The 22,071-nt window shown below is 43.0% G+C and overlaps 1 protein-coding gene across 1 annotated transcript; it reads left to right on the top strand.

Annotated features, from left to right (window-relative positions):
- Positions 1 to 78: 78 nt before the first annotated feature.
- LOC104407544 (sex comb on midleg-like protein 4) lies at positions 79 to 14,148 on the top strand (the record flags this gene model as incomplete). The annotated part of the gene is made up of 3 exons (XM_010016857.1): positions 79 to 345; positions 8,978 to 9,123; positions 14,023 to 14,148. Coding segments are annotated over 3 exons (539 nt in total), but the record flags the coding sequence as incomplete, so codon positions are not given.
- Positions 14,149 to 22,071: the final 7,923 nt, after the last annotated feature.

Consider the following 22,071-nt stretch of genomic DNA (forward strand, 5'->3'; position numbering starts at 1 on the left):
TTTTTTTTTTCCCAAGGACTTAATTAAAATTGGTTCTGTTCTACTGATGTTTCTTTTGTGCCTTGGGTTCCTGAGCAGAAACATTCACACCTGAGGACTATGTGGCTGATCCTGAAAATATGAAGCGGTATAGCATGGATCCTGCTGATTCTGCCTTCAGTTGCATGGGCTCCATGTATTCTATGCGGCAGAGTCCTGCAGATGGACGTCCTGCTGGAGGCTCCTCTTCCTCCTGTAGCCATCGTCCTGCCCAGATGTCTTCAGGGGGGTCCTCATCTACCAGCCTGCATCATCAAACCTCCAGCCCAACAAGGAACGGGACCTATCTTGAAGGAAACAGAAGTGGTAATATATCTTCAATTTAGCAATCTGTGTTGCTGTATTGGTGCCATGCTGGAGTCTTAACTCATTCCCAAATTCCACAAGAAAATTAGTGAGGTGGGTCTGGGTTGACATCCATCCAGACCACTCACATATCCATTTAGAAAGAGAAATAATAATCTATGTAAACACAAAATCAATCTGTTCATCACTGAGTAAAAAGGGGAACGTTTTCTAATGCTGTTATTGTGTAAACATATATTATGTATAATTGTGTGGCAATCACAACTGTTATTATCAACTTGCAGATATAAATATTAATATATAAGGCATTCCTCCCATAGATTGATACTGCCTACAGACAGGTACCTGTTATTTGTGTGACACCAGCTGTGTACAAGACACGATGCAATGCAAGCCCAAATGTTAATGCCCACCTCAAAGCATTTTAGCAAAAGGGGTTTTTTTGTTTGAAAAAGACTGCCCAGCAAAACATATATTTTTAGAAACCATCCAGCTCACTGCTCAAGGCTCTTTTATCCTTCAGGAAGCAAAGTCACAAGGAGTTTATCTGCAAATCCAAGGGATGCCATGGGAACCACTGCATTCAACAACCCTTCTTCTTCCCTCCCTTTGTATTTTTGTCCAGTTACCCTGCTAGGATTTGTTTGCTGGCTCGATCATTCTGCCCGTTAGCTGTATTTCTGATTAGCCATGATTTTTTATTTTATTTTTTTACCTAGGAATGTCCTGGGTTCATCAAACACATTAGCTAATTCCCTGGAATTCTGTTAACTTTGTCTTTGTTTGCATTTTCCAAGTTCTCCATTAACAGGTCTTTATCAGTAGTGATTCCAAGAGTGTCTTCACCCCTTACTAATTATTCAAAATTCATTTATGCATTTTTCATCTTGAAGACAGATCTAACAAAGGAGTTGAGTATCTTAGCCATTTTTAAGTCATTAATTTCTGTCCCTACCTCATTTATTAATAGAATCTACTGTCACTCTGGTATTATTTTTTTTTTAATCTTGATATATTTGCAGAAGCCTTGGTGGTTCCCCCGGCCCCTTTGTCTACCATCACCTCATTACACTGTCCTTCTGCCCTTGCATTTCCCCTGGAAACTGTAAGTGATTCTGCATATTCTTGCTTGGTAGCCACTCCCAAACTTCTTTCCAGTGGCTGCAGATCTTTGCTTAATTCCTTCACATCCCTCACCTCCCCAGTGTCTCTATTATTTCTTGTTCCCAAATATTCACTATTTAATACTTTAGAATATTATTCATCAAAAATATGTGTGGCCAGTATTTATCCTTGTATTTCTTTCTTTATCTATGTTTGCCTTCTGAAATGTTCAATACCTACCCAAACCCATTACTCACTTTGCTATTATTTTTGCACACTTGTTTTCCTGGTTTACCCTGTGTTACTTTATTATGCAGAACAGACATAAGTGTTGGGTTCTCATAATTATTTTTTTCTTTACTTACAGTCAGCTTTACTCAAAGCAAAGTGGATAGTATAGAGTAGATAGTATAGAATTGCACTACTGCAAACAACTTCGAAAAGGTTGTCACTAAGAACTGGGGGCCTTAAGTACAAAGAAAAGGAAATGAAAAGCCACTTTAAGATCTTCTTCAGTGCCTCTCAGACTGGCGTAATCAGGTGCTGGGAGTACAAAGAGGCTTGCTGTGCACAGGATTCTTTTTGCCTTCTCCCACTGCTTCCTCAGAGCCTCCTAGCAGAACTGGGACCCTTTCATCAAGTGTTTTAGTTGGCAGCTGCGAGGAGCCAAGATTTTACAATGTTCTTACTTGCTCACTTTGAAAATCTTTCTTATTCTGCTTGGGATTGGTTGTTATCTCTTTGTAGTACATGTGAAGGGTCAGAGCAGTTCAGAGCAAAGGTCTGTCTAGCCACGCATCCTGTCTCCAGCATGCGACAGCAGCACACCTCAGGAAAGAGATAAGTGCAGAGATGGTAGTACTTCCCCACTACCCAATTCACCTTCAGAAATCTGTGGCTCAAAGACTTCCTGAAACAGGTGGTGGATTCATATTTAGCAACCCTTCATAGATTTTTCTTCCCTGAATCACTCAGTGGTTTATTGAATACTTTTTACATTTTCAGCTTCCACAAAATCCACGTTCTTAAGAATGTGTTGTGTGGAGAAAAGCCTTGGTATCAGGAATTTGAAATTACATTCAAGGGACTGTAGCTTAAAATCAGAACACCTTAAGCTTGCTTAGCTGCATTACATTCCCTTCTTGTTTCTGACTCAGAATGTCACTGTTTCTCAGCCTCATCCAATGTCTTGTGAAAGTTCAGCATAGTCCTGAGCAGGAACCTAAGCTTCAGGAGACAGCTCCATCTCTCTTATCATGACTTCCAACAAAATCTGCAGTCTTTACAAAAAGAAAGCCTAAAAGATGGCATGTCTTTTTTCCAGAAGTGAACCAACAGAGAAGTCATAGAGTGTCAGGTTCCTGTATTTCTGTAACTTAAAACATATTAAAGCACCTTGAGTAGCAAAGAGGAAAAGATTGCTTTTGCTTTTGAACCAAGCATCCATGACATGTGGGTGTCTCTGAAGCAGTTACATGCAACTTTAAGCTGTTACATATAATATTTCGGGATAATGGGACTCATCCCAAAACTGCTTAGTATTTTTTATGTGGCAGGCATTTGACACTTGTACAGACTAGCTCCTCTGGGACCTCTGGGTCATTTAGCCATCTCAACAGCAAAGACTCCCTAAAATTGACAGTTACACAGTGAACATTATGTAAATGGTTATGAATTCTTTGATATTGCTTATTTATATTTATTAACAATTTATTAGTCCTAGTATCATCCATTGTAGATTAGGGTCTGCCATAGAGATACATACAAACCCATTTTGGTTTGCTGTCAAGGTCTCTAACAGGGGGAATAGCTATCCCCTGTGCTCCACCAATGTACAGCAGCACAGAAAGCTAGCACACTGTTGTGCCACCACTACCATGCATCACATTTCCTCTGACCACTCATCTGCTTTCTGGAGACTCCAGCAGAGACTCTCCTGCAGTCCATGGCAGGATCTGGGTCCTCTGAGGCAGAGAAGAGACATTTGCTCCTGGGCATGGCCAGGCAGTTTTCAGAGGCTGTGATGGGCAACACAGTAACATTCATGAAGTCAAGGTGCCCACAGATTCACTATGGTATCGCTTCTAGCATTAAAGAAACCGCGCTGTTTCCAATCACAGCCCGGTTTCATCTTCAACTCCATTTGCAATAGCATCAGCTCTGTAACATTGGAATTCCCACAGTAGAGTCCTAAAAAGCGTTGTCTGCTTCCCCTTAAAATTAGACACCCTATTTCTTCCCAGCTATCAATTCTTTCACCCACGACGCTGCTGCCAGTTTTACTGGCAATCCGGACTTTTAAAAATACCTATCTTTCTGGCCTTAGTGCAGCCACACCGAAGTTTGATTGATGTCTTTGCAAAAATCTCTCCTGCAAAGGTCTTCAGAACCTGCACTCTCACTATGATGTTTGTGTTTTTCCTCTTTCTAGGGATAATTTATATGCTGCTGAATCATAAGTGAGCAAAGATGAGTAAGTGGTGCATGCCAGTCTCTCTTCTTAGCCTTCTCAGTTACTTACAAGGCAGGGATGGGCAGGAGTCATTAAAAAGAGGAAGAATTTCTCTCTGAAACCTCAAACCAATCCTCTTTATTTATGGATAGTTTTGAAAAACAGCTTGCCTTATTTATCATGGTGGGCAAATATCATGGAAAAAGCCGTAACCATAAAACATATCTCAGTGCATAGCAGAACATGTCTTTCAAGCGGAATGGATGAGATTGAACCTCAAAGCTCTCATTAATGCAATCAGAAGCTTGATGCCTAATTCTCCATGATTATGCTAAAAAATTCTGGAAAAAAAAAATCTCATTTCAGAAAGCCAGTTGTGGCTGCTAACAGATAAACATGCACTTTCCTGTCATCATTTGCCAAATTGAAGCTCTTAAATCAGGGAAGGAATAGTCAAGGACATCATAAACCTTTCCAAGCCTGCTTACATAACAAACAAAGCCTTTATTCCAAGTAAGAAGAATTGCATGTTCAACCATAATATAATAACCTTAACCTTGCCCTGTAGCTTGTTATTTTAATGTAGATTTTATTATCCAATATTACCAGTTAATTATTGTTACCTGAGGGCCTTTGTTAAAGAGGCAATCCTGCTTGCTAATACATCTATTTCCTCAAAATATTTGCGGGTGCAAGGTTTGAAGTTTCTCTTCTTCCAGAATAATGCTGCAAGCACCCTGCGGGGGCCAGATCCAGCACTTCCCCAAGGCACTGGCAAAGGAGCTGCTGACAGCATTGCAGAGCTCAGTGTTGGGTGCCATGTCTTTGGCAAACACAGCATGCTTGTTAATTTTTTAGGACATTTACAGGTTGAAAGTTTCGATGCTTTCAGTGAGTTGCTTTCCTTATTTTTTCTTTTCTTTTCTTCTCCTGCAAAAGCAAGAAAAGCCAAACTAAATATTTAACACCAGCCCGTGGCCATATCTCATGCGGCAGGATGATGGGCTGCTCTTGCACCATGTGTACCATGCTGGGACTGGGAGCAGCTGCCTCACTGGTGGGACAAGAACTCTGCTTGGTGGTGCATGGCATCTCCTACAGGTGCTTGCCAGTGCAAATTGATGTGCTCAGCCCAATTTTCTTCTCAGAGCTCTCTGCTGACTGTGGCTCATCAACAGCCCTTGCACCCATAAATATCCGGTAACTGTGTTCTCTACACGCCTGCTTCTCTGGTGCCTGTCCTCTTCTCCTGCTCGGTATGCCATTGACTTTTAGAAAAGTGTCTTCTGCAAAGCCTTCCTCCTGTCCTTGTTTATAGTGGGAGGTGATTTGTTTCTAAAGCAATTCCCATTTCTCTACGCCTTTGAGGGTCTGCTACTTCTGCTTAGTTTCAGTAGATCTGCTGCTCCTTATTACCCGCTCCAGTGCAATCAGAGAGAACCTTTTAAAATTTCATTCCCACCCCCTTCCCCTGAGGCAGAGAAATCATTTAGGCCTGCAGCAATATTAAAGTTCATCTGTCACTCCCTTTCCACTCTTATCAATGACCGCACTCCCTCTGGGCTCTGTTTGTTTGCCAAGGACATATTTAGGGAGTCTGTTATTTATCTTTTCTTCTTTTGCAGGTTTAGCTCCATTTTAGCATTGGATTTCCTTGTCATGCAGCCATTCAGCTGTTGACTTTCTCCATCTCCATCCTCCTGCTCAGGAAGGTCCCAAGGACAGGGGGAGGGGGGTGGGTGGGTGTGCACAGAAAAGCCTGTGTGGGGTCAGAGCTCAGACCAATCCATGTCTTTCCATCAGCTTTGCAGGGCTTTGGCCACAGACCCGGTATGTCTCGACTGGCATGCCTGGAGACCTTCCCCTGCAGAGGAACCTCTTCACTCTCCTTCCTGACATGGCTTCAGACAGGAGGGGGAAGTGCTTCCCTCTGATTACCTAAATTTCCATACCCCATTCCATTAATTTGAAAAATTTTTGCCACCTGTCAAAAACAGGAAATTGGATTTGACCTAGATTATGATCTCTAAAAATAATTATTGGTCGTGAGCACTCCCATCTCTTTGTAATCTGAGTATTCATTATCATCTTGATTAATTCTGATGACAGGATGGCATAGGATACCCGGGAGACATAAGACTTCCTCATTTATCTACTTCTTAGGTTAAGTGTGAATACCTTCAGATAAGAAAAAATGTATAGTACTTGCCCTGCTGCCATCAAACACTTTCACGCTTAATATAATCTTTCAGCAAAGTGATGCTATTGAAGCAAACCCTATGCCTTTGTATAGACATGAAATGATTTATTTGCTTTAGTAAATAGAGAGATTACACTTAGATGTGTAAACTATGATGTTAAAAAGCGAAGTAAATTAAAAAATAAAATACATTTTAAGAGATACAGAAAACCAGATTGTTTCCATTCTTCCCAGCTACAGACTGTGTTCCAGATATTTGTCTGCAAACTGGTGGTATCCCCATTTTACTAACAACATTTAAATGTAGCCCTTACACACAACTCAAATAACACATCTTAATTTATTAAAGAAACAGCAGAGTATCCAGGACTTGTCTCTAGGTAGGTAAATAAAGATGAAACAATCTTTGAAGACCTAGTATCTACACATAATTCTTGGTTTTATATTATTATATTATACCTTCAGTAGGGATTTGAAAGGGTTATCTTCACCTGCTAGAGCCTGGCAGAGTTCTAGTCATGTGATTTCTTTAGAAAGGTCATTTATATATTTGTCTTTAAAAAAATCAGATTTATGCTATTGATTGCTAGATTGCAAAGGAGTAAATAGAATTCCCCTGTCATTTCAACCTTTTCTTCTCATCCCCTCTTCCTTTCATTATAGATATTTCCAATACCTGTGAAAGCTTCCAACTGATCTCAGGGCTCTCTATTCCCCTTTGCCCTTTCCTGGCATTTCTGGAAGCAGCAGGTTGCAGGCAGGAGTCGCTGGGCTGGGGGCTGATCTCTCTGCATGTGGTGTGAATCTGAGGCTAAGCCCCCTCGGCTTTCCTTATGTTCATGCAGATTTAAGGGAAAAATTGCGATCCTCAGTAGTGACAAAACATCTGCCCCAACCATGTTGTGACAGTAGCACAGAAACTTCTGTAATCCTTTGGGCACAGCCAAGCATTCGTCCCCCCTCCTCTACTTCCAGCTGTTTTGTGAAAGCCTGGTGTTCTCCCCGACCTTGGGTTTGAGGTACCGATGTGCCCAGTATCTCCATACATCAGCTGGCATCCAGACCACTGGCAGATCAGGTAGGGGAGAAATATTCAACCCTCTGCCTCCAAGACAAGTCTCAGTTCTCCCACTTGTCGCTGACAAAATTACTCAATGTTACTGATGATCCAGGACTTGGCCAAGATTACCCTGTTCTTTTTGCATTCTTTGTCTTCATCGTTTCATGCCAAAGGCTCCAGATGGTGTCTTTACCATTGTGTATTGCATCTATTCTGTGAGCAGAGCCCAGGGTCGCCTGAGTCCATACAAACACCAATCCTCACTGTCTAATTAAGAGGACCTGCAGCTATTCCTTGTCCTTTATATCCAGAACAGTGACTTAGCAAATGAGAGCGTAATTATCATGATATTTACATCACATCCCATTATGAAGCCCATCGACCACATTTGCACATTCATAGCACTGCTGCTTTCTGTAGTTCATCCTTTGTAACTGCAAAATGTATCTCACAGCATTATACGGTAAGATGAGCATGGTGGCAAGAAAAAAAGGACCAACATGCACACAGAGCCATTATTTGGCATTTATGGGCAGAGCCAGAGCTGATATAAATCAGCACAGCTCTATTGAAGTCAATGGAATGACAATCTACATAAGCCACAAACCCAACCCACTACATTCGCTTACACGCATTAGGATCATGTTTTGCGTCGCTCATGGGGATTCTCATACATTTAATCTGTCTCTGTAAGCTCGGTATTTCTCTGGAGAGCTCAGCCCTTCTCTCCTCAGCTGCTCTGATTGCCTTCTTGGCTACCTGGGGCTTCTCCAGGCTCCTACTTAGGTATCTGTGGTCTCCCATACCTGCATTCTCCTGTTTCCCTTTTTGTTGTCTGTAATGTCTGCTTGCTTACCATTTGCACCTCTCTCATTAAAAATTGGGCCTTAATAGAAAGGAAGAAGCAGGTCTAGGCAAGTAAAATTTTATATTTCTGTGTGCTGCCACATACTAATGCAAAGTTTGCTTGGTGTGGATATAAACAAATTTAAACAGTTTTCCTGTAACCTAGCATAATATAGTTCTTGTAATAGTGAAACAGCATAAGTGGGGTGCAAATTATATTCACGTAGAGGCTGAGATTTATAATTCTGGAGAGACTAAGAATAAAAACATAAATGCACTTTCATTCCAATGTGCCTTTATTCACTTGATTTAAAGCTATAGCAAGCCGAAGTGACCTTAAATCATCCAGGGTTTATACCATTAAAAAGTCACATCTGCAACGTTCATCTTCACGTGTTTTAGTAGCTTTCCAAATAGGCATTCACTGGGGACCATCAGCTTCATGAGAGTGTAAGATTAGGAGTATATAGACTAGAAACCTTCCTTTAAGCATTAAGTCTGAATATTTGAATGCAAAGAAAAAACCTATTTGCTAAATCCTGATTTTATCCTCTAGCCTTCACATTCAACGGCAAACTTCTTTGTTTAGTGCTGAAGCACTTTCTCTCCAGGTGGGAGGGTGGTATCTTCTTGAGCCAAGATCCCTGCTGCTTGCAGATCAGACAGCAGGGGCAGCTCCGTTTAAGAGCCTGGCAGCTGGCACATTTTTCCTTCCCCAGCAGGAACCTGAGGATTTCATGTTTTTTAACGCAATTCGCCAGCTGGGATCATGTCTCCTGATAAGCAATCAGAATGGAAACTGCTCCAAGTCCCCTTCTATCCCCACCCCACTATCTCAGGCTGATAGTTGCACACATAGATCCAATGTCCAATGCCGCAGTGAGGCTGACTTACCCCTTCACACTCATGAACCAAGGAAACTGCTGTGTGCCATTGTAATGCGCTGTTGTGGGCTTTTTTGTACTGATAGCCTCAAGTCCTTCACCAGAACAGCAAGACACGACTCGGCCATCAAGCAAGAATCCTTTGACCTGGACGGTGGATGACGTGGTTTGGTTTGTGAAGGATGCAGACCCTCACGCTTTAGGTCCTCACGTGGAGCTCTTCAGAAAACACGTATGTAGAAGGCTGCTCTTATCAATTCTGGGTAATTTAAGCCAAGTGCATGGCCAGTCCCAAGAGACAGCCTGTACACATCACACACACCCCCTCAGCTGCGTTTGGCTGCTGTAAGCACAAACACAGTGTTTGTGCTTAGCCGGGTTGAAGACAGGGAACTGCAAGGACTTCTGCACTGCTGGAGGGTTTGGGCTGACAGAATGTTCACTTACCACTTGAGAAGGTGGTCAAACGCTGGAACAGGCTTCCTGGGGAGGTGGTTGATGTCCCAAGCCTCCCAGTGTTTGTCATTTGGATAACGCCCCTAATAACACACTTTAAGTTTTGGTCAGCCCTCAAGTGGTCAGGCATTTGGACTAGATGATCATTGCAGGTCCCTTTCAACTGTTCTGTTCTGTTCTAGTCTAGTTTAGTCTACCTTAGTCTAGTTTAGACTAGTCTCATCTAGTCTGTTCAGTTCTGTTCTGTTCTATGGTATTTATTCTTTAATGGGAGGACTCTAACAATGTCTTTAGAAAAACCTCACTATGTGTTCCCAAGCAGATCAGAGTAAATTGTTTCTGTGCCAAGCCCAAGAGAAAGTGCTGAGGATCTGCTCATTTTTCATTGTCAGACTGGCACAAAAAAGCCTCATCTCAATGACAATTTTTTCCCAGGATACCTATGATTCTTCTCTGAAGAGCATTTTTTATGTGTCCCCAGATACTTAGCAGGAGAAACCCCAAACAGCTAAGCTTTTAATCTTTTTCTCCTCAGTATTATGTAACTACATTACCAAATTTAACAGACCTACTGACTCACTGGAGAATATGATAGTTGTTTTTGCTGGGCAATCTCCAGTGGTGGAAATGATATTATCCTTAACTGATAAAGGGGAAGACTGTAAACACTCATCTGATCTGGAGTTTCTTGTTCTGCTACTGTATCTGGAGTTGGTACCAGTGCATCTAATAGCAGCTTCAGCCTCCTCCTCCATCTCTCCTTGATCAATTCAGTCTGGCTATGAAAACTAATTTTACCCTAAAAATTACTTGCTTGTGTTCAGCTGGAGGTCTTAACTTTGGATCGTGAATGCCTTGACCTAGGTCTAAAGAGAAGAGCTCCCCAGCCCTGAGTCCTGAGTAGCACCTGAGGTTACAAAGCAAGCAAAAGGGCTCGACCACCAGGTCCCACTCCTTGGTCATGTGCCAGCAGGGACAGGTAGGAATATGGGGCTGTGGGCAAGAGCTGAGGGAGACAACTGATGGGCTTCCAGCTACACCCTGGATACAGGGTTTCCACATACTGAGAAGAGGAGGTGACTGTGGAGCAAATGAAAATGAAGATGAACAGAGGCCTTGGTTTCTGCTCACTCTAGGCAGGTATCAAAGCCATCTACCATTCTGCTGACAGGCTGGTGGGATGAAAATAACAGAACAGGCAATGCATAGTGGTGCTAGGACCAGATCTGCAAATACAGATCAGATGCCAGCCTACTTTCCCCTCTTTGTGCAAACGAGTCAGACCTGCCTTGTAAGCTGATAGTGAAAACATGGCCTATGTTGGCCATGTGGGTAAGCGGGCAGATAAACAAGCCACTTTCAGATTCAAAGGAACTTGCTTTATCATGAGTTTTTGAGACTATCAGAAGGGGCTGTGCATGAAGAGAAAACTTCATTCAAGGGAGAGAGAATTGACACGATCTGAGGCATATAGGTATATCCCAAAGAAAAGAAACATTTTAAGTTGATCTTGTTAATATGGACAGTGCAAAAGCACCATTTTTGACTAGTTTCCACTTGTAGCAAAGGACAGCACAGCGTGCTTCTGTCTAGCAACAGGGCAGTGACATGCTCCAGGCAGTCATGGACCAACTGCACTTCAGTATGCCGCTATACTACAGCTGCTCTGTGACTAAAGAGATCAAGTTAAATTGCCACTAAAGACTGTCCCTGTCATCCTTTGTTGAACACCCAGCACCCACAGACTCTACTTATCATTGGTTTCCTTGTAAAATACACCATAGGTGTGAGAACCTGGGTAAGAATACCTCACAACTCAATTCAATTATGCCTTTGAGTTATATATGTCCCTGTAATTTTTCAGCCTTCAGATCTCATCTGGATTAGCACGGAGACCCCAGGGGTGAGAGACAAGTGATTAGTCCATTAACCTTAGCCATATCTTCCTGTATGTTCAATCTTTCTATGAAGCAGGTGCATAATTTACTTAGAAGCACTTACTGTCATTGACAAGGCCCAGCTATCACCTGAAATCGTTGCACTGGCAATCAGCTCATCTGAGCTATGACATTGGGAAGGAGAGGGTGGCGGGACTACCTGGAAGAAAAGGCTGGGGAAGGTATCCTGCATGCAGGCAGTGTGCTTTCCCACTGCTATATTAAGCAATTTGGGTGTTGTCCACAGTCTCTCCCAGCACGCAGCCTGCGTTCTCCACTGCTGCAACAGAAGTTGCAGGATGACCTGTCTCTGTCTCTGCTCTTCCCACCAGGAGCAGAAGCTTTTTGCCAAGAGCTCTGTCACAGGCAACTCGCAAGAGAGTCCACCAGAGATCATGAAACTGCCCACTACCTCCCCACTGCTGTTACCTCCTCCCTCGGCAGGGCTGTGTGCCAAGGAGAGCTGAGCCTGTAGCTGATAGATCTTTTGGCCTCATGCAAAGGAGCTGTCAGCCTGGCAGGGACTTCATAGCAGCGCTGCATGAGAGCCCCATGCAGTGCTCTCTCAGCAAGAAAGACTTGGTAGAAAGACTGGGGAAGGGAAATAGAGGAGGAGAAAGAGTTACATGGGGAATTAGCAGGTAGAAAACTCAAGCTGGAAGGGATCGAGCCAATGTTATGGTCTGACAGTTTAATTATGGCCAGTGATTGGCAAATCCATGTATGAAGGAGACAAAAACCTTTAACATAATTAATCCAATTTATTCAAATAGCAACCTGTCTCTGCCAGTGCTAGACATCAGACTTATGAGCATGTATCTTGGCTAGACCTCCATCTTTGAGCATCTGAGCCCTGACCACGGAGCTGCCACTTGCTGCACTCCTGTCACAGGTGATGGCCTTGCCAGGGCAAGTGTCTGTTCGTGACACTGCACAGTACAAAAGAAGGGTGATATATATCCCATCCAGGCTATCGATCCTGAAGCCTTTGATTGTACTCAGAGTTAAGTGCTTAAACACCCATGAAGAAGGGGACTTTCATCTTTCTCATACGTATGCTGTGTCCACCCCCTTGCAGGAAGATGGCAATGATGTCCTGCAATATTCTAACATGCAGTGGGCCAGATCTCAACTCACGTGAAACAAGCTCATCGCACTGGTGGCACTGAATTTTGCCAGCTCCACACCTAGTTCAAGATCTTTTGGGGGAGCTATCGCAGATTTGGTGACCATGCTATAGTATCCTTCTTTTTAAATTATTTTTAAAAGGGCTGACACAGTAATACTGCAGAGAAGTCAAGCCAACAATCTGCTCAGGGACATGGCTAATATGGGATATTTAATTGGATATGAATGCTCCCTCTGGCATACTCTTTTCATGGTGTTTAATTTTGACCCCTACACAGTAATAACAAAAGAAATAATAAAATGCTGAACTCAACATTTAGAAACAGCTGCCTCCGCACCAAACTCTTGACTGTTTTTACCCTATGGCACCACAGGTACAGGAGGCTTTTTCCTTTCTTAAGCAAATATTTATTGCATGTGATACTTACTCTTACTTCTCCGTAGCTTCCTTAAAATAACAGGAAGGAGAGGGGGAAGGTGAAGACAGTTTCTATTATGGATAAAGTGGGGGTTGCAAAATGAAGAGCATTAATTGATTGAGTTAATCAGAAAGTGACCTTAGCTGCTCATCAGCTAAATCACCTACTGAATGGAATAATAATGATCAGGGCAAATGAGGATCCATAGTATTGCTTAATTAGTAAGGTAATGGATCACAGAGGAGAGATCTGACCATCAAAATTGTAGAATACAATCTATGCAGCATTAGGTGTATGTGTGTGCACACATACACAGCTCTAGTGATGTTTTAGCTCTGACCTCCAGGCATGTCAAGTGTGGTGGAGCCTGTGGGGAGGGGTAGTATTTTTTAGCAGATCCACTGAGATAGTCAGGAAAAAACAGACAAGCTCGGGATCCAAGGAAGGACAGTGTAGCTGAAAGCTTCTGTGTTTTACAGTCCATGGTAAAACATCTGTTTTCTCTGTGCACCTGTGCTACTTTGTGCTCAGTACAGCACTTTGTAATTTCAAATGGTTTTCAAGCCATCTGAGCTCTGGGATAAACAGTTGAACTTGGTGGCAATTTCCTCCACTTCCATGAGGTTTAAATTGAATGTGAACAAATTTTATTAATAAATCCAATTAAATAAGCAAGTAATTACTGTCTTCAATTTAAGAAAAGGAAGCATATATATATATCACTGGATATAAGTATACTGGAGACAGGTGAAACATGCAGATAGCCAGGAACAAAGCTGGAACTGAGATTCAGAGGTGAGCTATTAGCAGTTCATGAGGCCATATCTCTCTGTCTCTCCATCACTCACTCTTTTCTCTCAAGGCTGACTGGCTTTTCCCAGAATTGGGCTTAAAGCAACCCTGATTTTTAAAAAATCTTCATGTTTTAATTGCAAAATAATGGAAAACCTAGAAAATCCTTATACTTCCTTGAAGAATAAAAAGTAACACTTGCTTAAACCCTCTGTTAGAGCTTAATTCTGTCATACCTAGGATTTCAATTTTTTAAATGAAATTTCAAAATGTATGACATTCCAGCTAGCTCTACTCTAAAACACATGCTGTTTCTGATTCACCTTGTTTAATGTGTCAGGACACAGCACTGGAAGGGGGTTAACATATTCTGATTCTCTTTGTCTCTTTTGAAACCAGGAGATTGATGGCAATGCTTTGTTGCTGCTGAAAAGTGACATGATCATGAAATACCTGGGGCTGAAACTGGGACCTGCGCTGAAACTGTGTTACCACATTGATAAGCTCAAGCAAGCCAAGTTCTAACAATTTCTTGAACAACAACAGAACATGACCTAAATCTAGATGGAAAACTAAAGGTAACATGTTGCCTTACAGAAATGCATTAATTTGCAAATTACTTTTCCTTCTTTTTTAACAATGACTTTGTCTTTTTTAACATTTGTGCATCGTCACCTTTTTTTAATCCAATGGGGTGTTTTGGGATGCTTTGTGTTAATAATTTGCCAAAAAGTATATAATTACAATAATTATTTTGTATCATTAATATTATTATGATTATAGTAAGTCCTATTTTTGTAATCAAAAGTGGAAAATCAAAACCAAACATGGCTACGGCATATACTGAGGACTGCTGGAAGACTAACCAAGGGTCCCTCACTTGCCATGGGTCCATCTCGGAGGAGTAACCGCTGACCTGCATCAGCTGGGCTCCAGCTCAACCACCAATGCCCAAGGGCTGGGAAAGGGCAGCGTTTGTTCACTTACTGTCTCATGGGAACTTCCCCATGTCTTGCACTATCTGGAAAACTTGAATTCCTCTACTTAAAAAAAAAAAACAAAACCAACAAACAAAAACCAAACAAACCCAAAAAGAAAAAAAAAAGTTAAAAAAAGAAAAAGGAAGAAAATAAAATAGAGGAGAAAAGAGGGGATTTGTTGCTAAAGTACTTTTTCCCACTAGAGGGAGCAGCTCTAATAGACTTGAGGCTGGCGCTCTGATACCATGGTGCTTTCTGTCTGATGAGCTTTGACCATCCCGACTCTGCTATCGAGCACATCCGTAAATACCAACAAGGAATCGCAGGCTCCCAGCAGGATAATCCCGTCACCGCTTACAGATAATTAATTCAAGGAAAACCCAAATGCAGAGAGTGTTTCTGACAGGATGTTTCCCATTACACTGGAGAGGGGGTGGATGGCTCCCACGGTGTCTGGCACACTCAGCTGTCGGCTCCCTTCCCCGAGCAGTTCCTCTCTGGCGTACAGTTTGTGGCACTCTAAGAAAAGGCAGAGTTTCTGGGTTTGGTTCTGTTTGCATTTTAAAAAGTGAGGGAGCCGGGTGCATTTCTGGTGAGGAGCAGCAATGCAGGGCACATCTCTGCACTTTGCAGCAACGGTCAGGTCCAGGGTGGATGCTGTAGGGTTGGTTTCCGATTTCACTGTGGCTTTCAGCATGCAGCAGATGTGCCAGGCTTTCCCTCCCAAATGGATCAAAAATAATGGTCTGACCCAAATCTTAAAGGTACTCATTGATATCCCATGTAGCCAAGGGGAAGAAGACACGTCTTAGGCTGAGGAAGTAATCAGTGGCATAGGCATGCCTCATTTTATCCTTCCAGAGGAGGACTACAAAGGGACACATCCATACAGTTTAAAACCTTAGTGTGTGACAAGGAGAGGTAGCAAGTATCTGCAAGACATGCAGGTTATTTTAGAGCTAGCCTCAATAGAATTGAGAAATGGGGTCCTGATAATATGCAGGACGTCATACTGTCTGACCCTGTTTATGTAGAACAGACTGTTGCCAAAAATACCTCATGGAATAAAATTCAACTTGATGCATGTTTCTAGACTAGAACTCCTACAGAAAAGTAACTGTTCAAGGCCTAATCCTGAAAATCCTTCAGATGAGAAACTGTATTCCACAAGACTTTTGCTAAACACTCGGGGACTACTCCCCCAGATTAAAAAAGTTGTCTGCATATGTTTGCAGAATTGGATCTCTACAGGACTGACCAGCTTTCAGCAAATCCTATTGGCACGCTGAAGCACCCCTAATAGGAAGATCTGAACAAGTGTATTAAATGAAAAGTTGTATCCTATCAAGTGATGAAATATACTGAACCATAATTGTGCTGATGCTTGGAACGTAACACCCATCCACATCACTTTCTGTCTGTGGTGTAAAGAATGGAAATCTGTTCAGCTTTTTGTCAGAGGTAGAGGTGTCTTCACATCAACGTCAAACCTGTACAGTACATTTTTCACTCTTACACTTTTTGAAAAAAGGTTTTTATTCCCCACAAAAATCCCCAAAATATGTAAAAATCTTGCTGTATTAGTCATAACACTTGCAGAGAGTCCTCAAACAATCTGTTTCTTCCCTTGTCGCCCCCTCCCCCATAATTTTGAACTCATTTAACTCTCCTTTTTTTAGAAAAGGTCATTTTAATTCCTCCACTTAAAAACCCACCTTACTGTAGCATATCAATAGTCAAATCTGGTTAGACTTTATCAGATGGCTTCAATGCTGGAAAATCCCACTTCGTCAAAATCAAAACTCTTCATAAAAGCATGTCACTTTCTAACGTAAAATTCTATTTAACTGAAACTACAGCTTTTCATAATGTCAAAACATCATTTTGACATTTTGGAAATGGAACATTTTTGTTCCAAGAAGATTTTTGCATTTTATTGTATTTTCCCCGAGAATCTGTAACCTCACATTTTGTTCTGAGAGTGAGGAAAAAACCAACCCAGAACTATGGAGTTTCCTAAGCAAGAATCCTTCCCATTCAGTTCAGAGCCTCACCCCTTCCTTCCACCTCCCCGACTCCGGGCATTACAGCTGAGAGGGCTGATAATATGAATGCTGTATTTATAGACCTCATGGAGGCAATGATGTTCATACATTTAACATGCTGAAATAGTTCCCACGTATGTGTATCTATCCGATGTATGCAGTCAGTGGTGCTATCTCATTCGATATAACACCTGCAGGTACAACAGGACTGTCCAGGCCAGATTTGGACTTGATGATGTTAAAGATATTTTCTAACCTAGTTGATTCTATGATTCTATATTTAATGTTCTGTTTTTTACAGGGGAGGCAGTTAGTGGATTTACTTTACATGTAAGTAATGCTTATACAAAAATTCCTCACTGAATGGTTTTTGTTTTCTTTTTGTTTTTTCCGTGAAAGGCGATTAGGATGCAAACATTACTGCAGGAATATTGCAATTGTAGCTAATTTCTCTTTTTCAGTTCTTGTCAGTGAGGGTAGTTAAGCAGCTCTGCTGTGCTGAGGGCGTCAGGCCATTTCCTCAGAATAAGCACTAAAGAGCCAGAACATGCATGTCAGCTGCTTCTCCATTAGCTGCTGCTTTAGACATTGCTTATACAAATACTTCACTTGCTATTCCATTCGCAGCTCTCTCAGCTCTCTCGCTTCACATTGCAGCCAACCCAGTTGTATTTCTGAACTGTTCCCAGCAGGTGCGTGGATGTGCATACCCTTAAAAGCTATCTATACATGTGCCTCTTTTCTACTCAGCACTCACAGCTAACTCAAAAGGCACTTTGGTTGCTTCAGGCAGATTCAATACTTTGTGAGCATTCACTTAAAAAAAAAGGCAAGTAGGCAAAGTGCAAGGATTTGGGGAGGGCTCTTCCCTTCCATGAGTAACGGTTACAGAGCATCAGGAGCACAGAGGCAGTGGTCCCAGGCAGATCATCTTCTTGAATCTACTGTGGTTGACCAGCTCAGCTTCTATCACAGGCCAGCCACGCCACCTTACACCCACCTGCTGTCATGTCCTCTTCTCTTGCACCAGCAAATGCCTCCTTCCCCAGCCAGACCTGATTGAGTTTCAAGAAATGCCTCTGGGAATGCCTCTATCTCTCCAAGCCCACTGTCTTGCTTGGCAGGCTGAGGAGTGTAGCGGCCTTTGCAGCGTTAGCAGCTTTGCTCCACAAGATTAATGCAGGCAGGCACTCTTGGGACTGGCATGTAAAGCATCACTCTGGGCTGTTATTGTCCTTAAACTGATTGCTGAATTTCTACGGGTTGTCAGCAGTCTTCACGAGTTACACTTCTTTCCTTCTTAAAGAAAGAATGTCTGTGAGAGATTAAGTAGAACATTATCAGCAAAACCAGCAATGATCAGCAAAACAATAAGAAAATGGCTAATGAAGTTTTGGCATGAAAATATGTCTCTGTTGGATCAGTGGCAGAAGCACATTCCATCCTCTGGTTCAACCAGTGCTGCTTGGGCAAGGCAGAACGAAAGGAGAGTGTGGAAGCAAGTGCACAAATTTAGAGAGGGAGCAGCTCCAAAGCCTGGCCCCAAGTCCAGCAGCCACAGATGGCCTTTCCTCCAGCCCTGACACAGCCACTCCGTGGCCCCTTCCTGCCCATGAGGTGCAGCATCCTTCCCTTCCTGGCTGTGCCATTTGGGGGGCTAAGCAAGCTCAGGCAGGAATGTGTCAGCTTTTATGTCCCCACAACATACACTAAACCCATTAGTTAATTAGTTAGTGCCTTTTTTCCTCTCCTCCTGTGTCTCTCTGTCTTTTCCTTTCAATGGCTTCTATTTGGAAAAAGACACCAGGAACCTGTGGGTGACCCCTCCAGCTCACCACATGGAGGAGCACGTCCAGGATCAGACATCCACCAGAACGCAAGTGGTCCTGGCTTGTCACTGGGGAGGGAGGCAAGAATTAAATGCCCCCATCTTATTAATTAAAATTAAATGCTTTATAGGCACTCTCCCTCTCTGAACTGCAGCCTCCCTCCGAGGAGGGAAGGCTTCTCCCAGTCAGGGCTGGTTGCTTGGCTCTTCCCCATGTGGCATGGAGGAAGGCAGAGGAGATGCCCAGAGGAAGTGCCCAAATGGGCTGGTCCAGCAGGGCAGCAGGTATGGTGGGACCAAAACCAGCCACTGCCCTGGTTTGAAACTGGTTTGGCTATAGAGAGGCATTGTGCCCAGGGTTTTGGTGCAGGGGATTTTGCTGTCAGTTGTTCATGGGTCACATCCCAGTGTTTCAGAGTGCACATTCAGTCTGTTGCTGGGCAGATTTTGACTCCAAATCCACCCTCTAGAGCTTGTGTTAGGGGATTTGCTATACTGGCATGGGCTGCTTCCACATCAACAAGCTTGAGGTTGCTAGGGAAATAAGTCATAAAAAGCCTCCCTCCCTTTCCAAGCACTTCTGTATGCAGAACCTTACTGAGGTAGCTCCAGAACAGGACCCATTGCTCCCTGTCACTGGTAATTTGGTCATGTGGAGCCATTTGGGTTTTCCTTCTCTCACCAAGAAATATGGTCCCAAATTCACACACCTTCACCAGAGAGAGCAGGCAAGTTGCTGCACACATTGCCTCTGATGCCTTGTAAGAGTTGCATGCTACTCTCTAATCCATGCTCCCTTCATGGGCAATTGGAAACCGATTCCCTTCAAAATCTAAAATTTCGCTTGAAAAAGAATCACTTTTATTCACTGCCATGAGTTAAATATTATGGAAACATGTCTGCTAACAATTTACTTTGTGTAATTTGCACTAATGCTAATAAGCAACAGCTGCAACACTTCCTGTTGTAAATTCTGTTGTGGTTGCAGTGGTATTATCACATCTGTACTTCACAAATCTGATCGACTCTAGCAGAACTCATTCTGGCCCCAGCTTCGGCAAATCCCTGTGCCTCAGAAGTATGGCTATGCAAACGTGGATTTACAGTCTCTGCTTCCCTTCGCTCCCAGAGCCTCCGCTCCCCACCAGGTGCCTGGAGCTAGAGGGCTGGGTGGGGATGTGGTAGCCTGGAGGTCAGCCCATGCATGCACGGTGTGGTTGGAGAGCACTGCTTTCAACAGAGACATTGCTGACCGGTCAGGTTTATTGCAGTTCAAGCAGACAGGTTTTGGTCAGAGGCTAAGTGCAGGAGAAATGTGATTTATTAAAGAAAAAGAAAGAAATACGATTGTGCAATACATTGCCACCATAAGACTTAAGCTGAAACCCAAGAATCTTTCAACTGTAATCTAAAGAAAAATGTTCCCCTCACTCAAGACGCTAAATAAAGCATGTTAGGCCAAACCCAGGTCCCACTGAGGTCTGCCTATTGAATTCGTAAGTCCGGGGCTTGGCTCATAAACCAGGTCAAGCTTCAGTCACATCCCATAGTAACTAGAGACTAACAAGCTATTTCATCCTCTCTTACAAAGAGCAGAGACAGCCGCCACTGGCCAGCCCGCTCTCCCATGCTCCCAGGATAGCTGCTAGCTTCCTGGTAGAGAGCTCTTCCAGCTGCACCTCTACCTGATCCAGACACCTTCTCCAGTTAGCTTTGTGTTTTAGCTACGAGTTTCATGAAGAGTGGTTTGGGTTTTCCAGCTCGCAGCAAACCAAAGCCCATGCACTGAGGATTTCGGCTGTGCCACTAGTCAGAAACTTGCCCAGATTCAAACATGACTTCACTGGGACATTTCCACATGTTCCCGAGGCAAAGCCCTAGGTGGAATTTAAAAATAAAACTTTTCAAGATTGGTCCCAGTGACCCACAATTTTTGGCTCCTTCAGCACACATGGCACTTCATTATACTTCAAATAGTTGAGTCTCTTGGTAGTGCCATAATTGGACAGGAATAGCTCACAGGACTTCAGAAGAGAATCCATTTCTGACTAGAGAGTCTTGTTCCTCTTGGTCTATGGGTAGCTGCCAGAAAGCAACATCTGAGGCTGGACAGAAGAGTGTGTGAGCATGTATGCTGCTTGGAGAGGCTTGCTTGGCTGCACAGACAGGCTGTGAAATAAGTGAAATAAGAGCAGGGCAGAGCAGCTAGGTAGGATGGGCTCAAAAATGGGCAAGTCCCGAGCTTCATTGGGGTTCTCATGGAGTCTGTGCTATGTCTCCGGGATTGTATTGAACTTCCCCTGTGTAGGAGCAGCATGCCTTTAGCACCCAGAGTTCTCCCTTGGTGTTACACAAAACTGAGATCATGCTGCCCTGTTCTTTTTGAACATGAAATACAGGCAACAGATTTCTTATTGTCAGAGATCTCTAAAGGAGTGATGAATAGAAAAATACTGAAGTCTAAGAGGTACAGGAATGAGGACATTTCATAGTGCAGCAGTTTCACAGCTTTCAGTGTCTTTCAGCTGAAACATTGGAAAAAGAGAGAAAAGGAATTTGGAATTTCAGTGAATCCAAGCCAATGAAAGACCAGTGATCGATTTTATTCCTTGCTCTGATGGTTTCCTGATTTGTAATGTGTTTTATGGCCCTGAGCGTTTGCTGCAGTGGCAGTGTTGTGAATTGATCCACATGTCCAGGTACCACTAGAACCAAATGACTGTCTCTAAAACCTGTCTTCTTCGTGGCTTTTCTGATGTGCTGTAGCATCCACAAAGCTTCTGATCGGCTTGGTAAGAGTAATTTTCTTCTGGAACAAAAGCTTCAGAAAGCAGCTATAGCCATAGCTTTGTAGCAGGTCAACATACACTGTGCTTTTCATTTTATGCTTGTCAGAAACCTAGTAGTAAAATAAAGTCTCTTGCTTACACAGTCTATATGTATTCAAGAAGCCAACCTAACTTCCAGTCTTCCACTGACCTTGCTGTAAATTTAGTAGGGTTACTCTACATTTTTACCAGTGTAAATAAGATCAGTATCTGATCTACTATTTGACAACATTAACAGTTCAAATACAAGCATGATTGGCTGCTGTTGTCAAAACTCAACATCAGTATTTGTGTCACAACGACATGTAGAGATTGTGTCTGGCGCTGTGCAGGCGTACTATGAGACACTTCGCTTGCCCTAGGGAGTTGACAACTTGATAAGCCAAAAGGGACAACCTAAGGAGAAGGGCTTCCTAGAGGCAGACTTCCTTCCCTATTGCAGATAAATGCTGAAAACAGATAAAAATTGATGGCATGAATTTCCCAGAGCCATGCGAAGGGAAAATAGCAGAACACGAAGAAAAATGAAGCAGAACTTCCATGAAGGTGAACTGTATTGCCTCCTTCCCAACACTGTTAAACCTGGTCTTTGAATCAGTCCTTTGAGCCAGGACGTTGAACCCAGACCTCCTGGTCTGCATCTAGTGCTGTACCCACAGGACCATCTGCTCTCACTGTGTTCCAGCCTTTCTCCCTGTGCTGTCCACATCTGACTTACTCCTCGAACTGACAGCCCTTGCCTACATCTTCCTTATGCACCTGGATTA

The sequence above is a fragment of the Nestor notabilis genome, unplaced genomic scaffold (genome assembly GCF_000696875.1).
Source record: "Nestor notabilis isolate BGI_N333 unplaced genomic scaffold, ASM69687v1 scaffold13506, whole genome shotgun sequence".
NCBI lineage: Eukaryota > Metazoa > Chordata > Aves > Psittaciformes > Psittacidae > Nestor > Nestor notabilis.